At 25.9% G+C, this 8625-nt stretch overlaps 1 protein-coding gene across 1 annotated transcript in view; it reads right to left on the bottom strand.

Moving 5' to 3' along the window:
• LOC111620360 (PR domain zinc finger protein 10-like) overlaps nucleotides 1–8625 on the bottom strand; it is a 139353-nt gene that overhangs the window by 86826 nt on the left and 43902 nt on the right. Inside the window, exons 5-6 of the mRNA XM_023362286.1 lie at nucleotides 5649–5807; nucleotides 1253–1331 (exon numbers count right to left, since the gene is read on the bottom strand). Of these exons, the coding sequence (XP_023218054.1) occupies nucleotides 1253–1331; nucleotides 5649–5807 (238 nt within the window). The remainder of the gene's footprint in view (nucleotides 1–1252; nucleotides 1332–5648; nucleotides 5808–8625) is intronic.

The raw sequence follows: 8625 nt of genomic DNA, 5'->3' as shown, positions 1-8625 counted from the left end.
ACGTTGGAAGGAATACTAAATAAAGCTGGAGTTATGAATCAAAGGATTATAGACCCAAGTGCGGGGAAAAAGAGACAAAGGACAAAAGATAAAGAAGTGAAAAAGGTTGAAAAATTACGGCTCCATATTTGCTTAACAGAAGATCTATTTAACGTTTCTCATTACTACATCTTTTGTCCTTTCTCATTTTTCCTTCCTTTCCCCAAATTTGGGTCTTTAATCCTTTGAGTCACAACTCCAGCTTTATTTAGTAATCCTTCCGCATTCACACATCTCCAAGTATTTGAAAATATTTTCTTTCCACTCAAAAATAAAGTATGAATAAAGGTTTACGGCTTTGTGAAACTTTTTTTTGAGTTTATGCCGTTGAAATAAATAAATAATAAAAAAATTAAAACATTTGTCGGTTTTGTTTACACGTTTATTGGGCCGCATTGGAACTTGCCTTGGGCCACATGCGGCCCGCGGGTTGGACACCCCTGGTTTAACATATCCAGCATACTATATCTGCGATACTAATTAATTACAGAAATATTCTCAAATTTCAAAAAAAACACTCCAAACAAAGATTTTTAAAATTAATAAACATTTAATTAATTTAGAAATATTGGTTTACATAAAGCTAAATTGTTTATTTTTATTTTTCATAGTTAAAATTTGCTTGCTTCAAAAAGAAAACTATCCTTAAAACATGCATGTAATAATTTTTTGAAAAAATATTTTCAAAATAAAATTTTAATTAAAAAATATTATAATACAGAGTATTTATAATATCCAAAATAATTAAAAATTAAAATTATTTATTTATATATATATATTTATTTCAACTTCTCTCTTTTTATCTTTTACTATGACTGTTATCAGAGTAATTGTTTTTTTTACTATTCTAAATGTTATAAATTCCAAAAACAAACAATAGATAGAATTATTTTAAGATTGAAACTTTATATCTACTAACATGTGAAAGTTATTTCAAAATTGCTATTATAGTTTTAAGTTCTTTTATCAAATTTAAAAAAAAAAAAAATCAGTAATTTAAAAATTGTTATAAATTATAATCTATATAAAATCTGTTAATATTATTTTAAAATTTGGATATCATGTTTAATAATAATAATTTAATAAAAGTATTTCCACAAACTATCAAAACTTTTTTATAATAATTGCTAAATTTGTAATAAAATAAATTACATATACTGAATAAAACCTAAACTATGTTCTCAAATATATATATTTAAAAATAAAATCTAACCTTGTGTTGTTGTATGTAATCCACCATCTGTTGAGGTATCCACATGTTGACCATAATTATCAGAACTGTCAACCACAGGCTTAAGAGAAAAATTTAATAACTTAATAATTGCTTATGAAAAAATAATTCAATTACATAAATAAAATTTAAAATAATAAAATTTCATATACATTAAACATCAAAATTTTTTATATTATTTGTAATCAATATAGTTTATAAATAAAAATACCAATTAAAATAAATTATGGTACAAAAAATTTAAATTCATTTTTTCTTGATTCAAAATGCAAAGTACAGTGAGTGATCGGTTAATGAACACTTTCGCAAAAGATTTTTATGTTCAGACAATGAACACCTCACAGAACAAACACAAGAAGAAGTGACGTAAAATTATGAATACTGATTGGTCTTCCCTTGACTTCAGACAACAATTCGAAACTTTTTGGAGCGCGAAAGACGTCAACATCGACACTCAACCTGGTATATACTGATCGGATAGTATTTCTCTGAACTTTTGAAACTCTCCCTTGTAATTCCAACCTTTTATTTTTCTGACAGAAACAATTTTTTTTATAGTATTCGTGAGACTGTCGGGCGGGCATTTGTTAAGTTTTACATTGGTTTTTATATCAAAAGGTGAGCGCATAATAGCAAAGGTAGAGAATGGGCATATGTCTGATGTCTGTTGTTGCTGGGCAGTATAGCTTGAACAGGTCTACAGTAGGTTGCAGTTCAATCTTATCTAAGAAAGATACTGTATTATCAAGAAGACTCAAGCAGCTTAAGGAATAACAAAAATCACATCTGAGAAATAAAGCACATTGAAGAGCTCATAATGGAACCTGAAACGGATCTGACGACATAAGAATGCCAAGAACTCTTGAATGAAGAACACCTAGAAACTCGGCAAGATATGTTTTCTTCTGAAAAAGAAAATTAATGTTGATATCTGCTATTAAACATTTTTTTGAAGAAGTGGGATGATGTCAGAACAACAGTCTTAGAATGGCATCCAAACCAGGCTGAGGTTAATAGGCTTAGGAATCTCTACAATTACAATGCTATTAATTACTTCTGAAAAATATTGAAGAGAGAAAAGCAATTGACATTAGACAGATTCTTTAACCCCCACAAACGAAAAAAACATAACTAATAAAAATGCAAGACTGTGTATATATGTATTTTTATTATTACACATAAATAAATGTATTAAGAAAGTATATATTTTTTATTTTTTTGGAGTCTCCAGAACGAATTAATCAAATTCCCATAAAAACCTATATGGTAAATCATTAATTGGTTAACGAACAAAGTCTTGGAATGGATTAAGTTTGTTAACCAATCACCCACTTATATTACATATTAAAAATATTACAAAAATTAAATTATTTGAAATGTACTTAGCATTATAATAGATTCATATAAAATCAAATTTTGTATAATTTCTGTTTCCCTTTATTGTGTCAAATCAATTATGTTACAAACATAAGCTGGAAAGAACTGTGATCAATGTAAAACTGGTGAAATACCAACTTATCAATACGAAACATAATATATTTTTACTTCATCCAGCTTTCAAAACTCTGCCATTTAGAATTTAAACTTCATTAAATAATGGCATTTTTAAAATGTAAAATAACATTTTCAACATTCCACAGAAAAATTGTTAACAAGAGAAATTCATCTCACAAACTTCCAAATTACAAAGTTCTAATTATGTATATATAGTGTATGTTAGGCTGAAAGACCGAAAATGCTCATTGAGTGAAAAAATCAACCACAACACATTCTGACTTCTAAATACAGCTACAATGCAAATTTTGTGTCATGACACTTTCAAAAATGCACATAATGCATTTTCACATATTCAATAACATCACAAATCAAAATTTGTGTTGAAATTATTTTAATAATCAAACAAAACATGATCTGGTAAAGTGAAAATGCCACAATGCATTTTGAACATTTATTAATGCAGCCGTGATGCAATGTGAAGTATCTGTGCAAAAATAAATGAATTTGTGAGATCTGAACGGTCAGGGAAGGATCATTTTAATCAAAATACAGAGTAGAGAAAAGAATTAAAATAATAGAAAATAATATTTTAAACTTCAACAAGATTTTATCTAAAAACGGAGGAAACATCAGAATTTTTGAANTCTGTGCAAAAATAAATGAATTTGTGAGATCTGAACGGTCAGGGAAGGATCATTTTAATCAAAATACAGAGTAGAGAAAAGAATTAAAATAATAGAAAATAATATTTTAAACTTCAACAAGATTTTATCTAAAACCGGAGGAAACATCAGAATTTTTGAAAATAAGTTGATTTCCTTTCCCAGGCTAACTCAGGATGAGTCGAGTTTCACACACGTTATGGAAGACCAAATAAAAGGGCCGTTTTCCCACCAGTCGAGCAGTCTGTTGAAGAAAGGAATTGCCATACGAATAGAAGTCTGACATACGATAAAGGCAGTCCATCGAAACAAGGTTTGCCATACGAAGAATCTGAAATACGTTAAGACGCAGTCCGTTGAAGAAAGGAATTGCCACACGAAGAGAAGTCCACATATGATAAAGGCAGTCCGTCAAGGAAAGGGTTTGCCATACAGAAGAATTAGATATACGTTAAGAAGCAGTCCGTCGAAGGAAGTTTGTCTTACGAAGTAGAATCCGAAATATGTTAAGAGGCAGTCCGTTAAGAAGAGATATTGCCATACAAAGAATACAATACAAGTGATTGTCATACCAGACCAATAAGGCCATACTGGACCAATTGATTGAAGTATAAGTATACAAGATTGTCAAAGGAGAAAGATAAAAGAACCTCCATCCAAATAGAAGAAGAGAAATATATAAAGAAGGCAGAAGATCCTCATACAGAAACAGATACAAAAAATACGGTGAAGGTAATATAAGCTCTGAATAGATCGATGTAAACTCTCTCATGCATTAGGTAGAAATAAGATAATTTAAATTAGATTTAGATATAAGTTAGATTCATCGTTGTATATTTTTATTATTTGATTTATTAAATATTTTGATTTGTTTATAAAATGGCTTGGTTCATATTAGACATTTATTTTCATTCAAGTTTCCTTAGTTCCTCCGAATCCCGAGTTTAAGGATAACGCGTGTTAATCCACGTTTAAAATAACTGATTAACTGGTGTCAAGAAATCCTGACTAGATCTAGAATTAATCCTCTAGATTGTTTAAACATTAACAGCCTTCTAGAAAAAGTTGGTGAGCCGATCTTGAGATCGTGTGTCAAGTAAGCGGCATAGACATAGTTCTGTGTCCCTGGCTTCTCACAAATTTCTTTATTTAAAATAAAATAAAATTCTAATCTATGTTGAGAATTATACTGAAAATAAACAGCCTCATTAATCTTGTCTCAGCCTTAGATTTCTAAGATAGAAACTTCTATCATCATTATTTTTATCCTAATATTAATATAAAAATTTGTTTGGAATTGGTCTCTTTGTGGAAGCATCATTATTGAAAACTAATTTGCAATCAATTCACAAAATGACTTACAAATAAATTTCTTTATTTGACTTAAATCTATAATACTTTTTAGGTATCTAGGATTTTAGTTACTATATATAGGATAATTTTATTAGATATGTCCATAAATTATTTGAATTAAATAAAAGATCAGATACAATATTGACTTTTAATGATAAACTATTTAGTTCTGAATGGCAAAAATCAGAGCAAAAGAACTCTGTTGACAAAATGTTGGCAAACAGGAATTTAGCAAAATCCTAATACAATTTTTATTAAAGCTTTTTTTCCTTTAGCTTATTATTAATTAATATATATAATTTCAGGAATCTGTTGATATATGCTAAATAAAATAATTGTAAATATTTAAAATCTAGAAAAAATAAATAAAAATTTTAAAAATTTTATCTGAACTACTTTAATAATATCTGAGGAGTATAGTTTTTAATTGATAAAGGAATTGTATTGTTTACATTAATATGTAGAAACAGTATTTAAAGGAAAAGAAAACTGATTTGTTGACAAAATCTAATTCTATACATGTTAAAACTTGTATGGTTTGAACGATAAATCTTTTTTAAAAAAAATTTTGTTTAAAAAATGTAATAAAAAAAATATTTAAAATTCAATTTTTGATTGATTCAGGACAAAAATTGATATTTATTAAAAACTTAATCTATTCAATAGCTTAATGATCAAACTTTTTATTAAAATGTAATTTCTTGATTTAAGTGTCTTTTTATTCATTTTTGTAAAACTTTACATAGATGTTATACATAATTATATACATAAATGTGTATATAATTTATGCATAAAAATAAAATAAATAACTGAGAATTAGATTTTTGATTTTGATTAAAATTTTAAATATTACAAAATTCCTATACCTCATCATGTTGATGTAATTTAGGTCCTACAGTAGAATCAACTACACAGTGCATTCCAGGTTCTACATGGTTAGCAGGTACAAGATCCACACTTGATGATACAAAACTGTGTACCAAAGGTTGAGATATTGTTTGTACTCCAGAAAAACGATGAACACCCTAAAAAATTAAACATTGTTCACTGATATAAATTTTTTTATAAACAACAAACTTACAAAATTTTGCTTTTGTTTATATATTGCTGGTATTCATTTATTTCTAATATAAAAACAATTGAATGATTATTGATATGCAAATTAATACTTTTTGAATCAAAACCAAATTATATAAAACTGAAATAGATTATTACTAATTATTTGTATAATATTAATAAAGTCAAAAAATTAAACAACAAATTTCATTGAAAATTTTTTTGTTCTTATAAAATAATTCATTCATTTTTTTCATACATAAATAAACTTTATTTATAATAGATTTATGCCTGTTAGAAGAAGGTGGTATTATTTTACCAAATTTCAGAAAAAGAAGAATTTACAAATGAAAATAATGGTTTATCTTTTGAAGATCAAATAATCCTTTTCATTTCATATGCTGATGATATAGTAGTTTCAGCTCCGACTGCAGCTGCACTCCAACAAAAAATATATGCTTTAGAAAAATACTGTGGAGAACTAAAATTGAGAATTAATCCAAGAAAATCCTTCATTATGATTTTCCAAAATGGTTCTAGATTGCCAAAAAAATACATGTCATTCTATCTCAACCAAGAAAAGCTTTTAATTTAATAGTCCCAGAGATAAAATTCTTGAGTATAGTGCTTACTCTGACTTTGTCTTTTGAAAAACATTTCAAGAAAGTCAAAACAAAATCTACTACCTTGATTAACAATTTATTCAAATTATTTGCTAAATTAAAAATTTGTAATATCAGAATCCAATTTATATTGTTTTCTTCCATTATCTTAAATGCTTTTGGATATGCTGCTCCCATTTGGAGCCTATCCTATTTTAAAAACCTAGAAATAATTCAAAACAAATTTATATGCAAAGTGTTTTCTCTAGATTATAATATGTTTCTGGTGTGGTGCTTCATCTTGTATTGAACAGATTTAGATTGGAACCATTTTTTATTAAAGGATACATTAAATTCCTTAGTCGATTGAGAGACAATCAGGTGCTTCCAGTCTTACTGTTGAGAATATTGTATCAAAAATCTTTTTTTGAGTCAAGAAAAAACTGAATTGGTCAATTGTCAACTTTGTTTAATATGTCCGGTTTCTCGACAGATCTATTCATATATAAATCTGATTTATGTGAAATATATATTACTCAGTTAATTAAGAACTCTTTTGAAATAACTTTAACTCAAGGCATTTAGGATATAAGGAATCATATTAACTCTACTTGTTATAATATACTTTTAGATTATCCATACATTAACGGTTATATGGGTACTGATTTATCCTTCAATCCTTTATCCTATTGAGACTAAATAGAGAAATTATATTTATTAATAATAATATTTATCAATTTTCTAAATTATTCTGTAAAAGTTGTGATGTTCCCATGTCTAAATTTCATTTATTTTGTTCTTGTAATAAGACACAAGAGTTACATAAACGTTATAATCTCGAAGCTTTGAACTCCAAGAATAATAAAAATTCTATGTATCTTTTCTTCCATACAGCTAAAAGTAATACAATATATAATCTATACAACTACGCACAAAAACATGTGGTTAATAATCAATCAAACATATTATCTTTGTAATTCTGATTTGTTAAATACAAACAAAATTAAGATTATGTTTATGTTGATACTTTATTTGTAAAAAATTGAGAGATATTGTCCTTTTGGACTATTTGTCTTAAATTGTTCTATGTTACTCTTTTTCTGAAATTTGATATAATAATACCACCTTCTTGTAACAAACATAAGCCTTATAAAATAATTATGTTAATTTTATTTATTTAAAAACTTAAACTAAATATCAATATTCAACATAAAATAAATAAATACTTAATCAAACGATTAGAGAGCTCTTAACTTAATGCCTTGATTTTAGTATTTTTGCATATCTTGCATTTCATTGAATTTCATATAATGTATTATTATATAACGTTTTAATATTTAATTATCCTATGCATATATTTATATACATATTTTGTTATTTATAATAATAATTTTTATTTTATTTTATTTTTCTTTATACATGTATATGTATAAAGAAAAATAAAATAAATATGTCATGTATATGTCATTTGTTATTTTATTTGTATTTAAATTTTTGTTTTATTTTATTTATATTCGAATATCTTAGCCTGATGATGGCCAACAGATTTGACTGAAAACGTTTGCTTTTTCATTAAATTTTCTCAGCAAATTAATTAAGGTGTTGTGTTTTTTTGATTTACATACTGCCGAGTGAGCGTACCTCAATTTTAAATAATTATTTTAAAATATTCTCAATAATCATTTTACTTAATAATTTATTTTTGATCAAACTATTAAACAAACTACTTAAAAAGAATGCTTTTGTTTATTTATTACATGTTTTTAAATAATTCATCTTTGTAACTTAACTACAATGAATATAAAAAAGGAACTGTTTAGAAATTAATTCTTTATTTTTCATTACAGTTATATCATTAATTAATTATTAATAGTTGCATGTTTTATTAAGATAGGGTCTAAATCTAAGATTCAAAGCCATATTCAATGCATGTTGAGTTTTTATATCTTATTATTTTTTATCATTATAGTTATCACAAATATAATTAGAGTTAATATTTATAATAAAATCAAATTATACATATTATTTGGAATTTTATTTAATGCAGTCTAGCATTCATGCATAAGTTGACTAGTTCTAAAGTAATAAAAGTTACAATACTGCTTTAATATTTGAATGGATATGAAAAAATTTTGAATTTGCTCCAAGGATATAAAATACATTTTAGATGAATACATTTTTAAAT

This window comes from Centruroides sculpturatus, unplaced genomic scaffold (assembly GCF_000671375.1).
Source record: "Centruroides sculpturatus isolate CEXI.00-Female unplaced genomic scaffold, Cexi_2.0 scaffold32, whole genome shotgun sequence".
Classification (NCBI taxonomy): domain Eukaryota; kingdom Metazoa; phylum Arthropoda; class Arachnida; order Scorpiones; family Buthidae; genus Centruroides; species Centruroides sculpturatus.
Note: the sequence above shows the minus strand (reverse complement) of the source record. Positions and strands in the feature narration are given on the sequence as shown.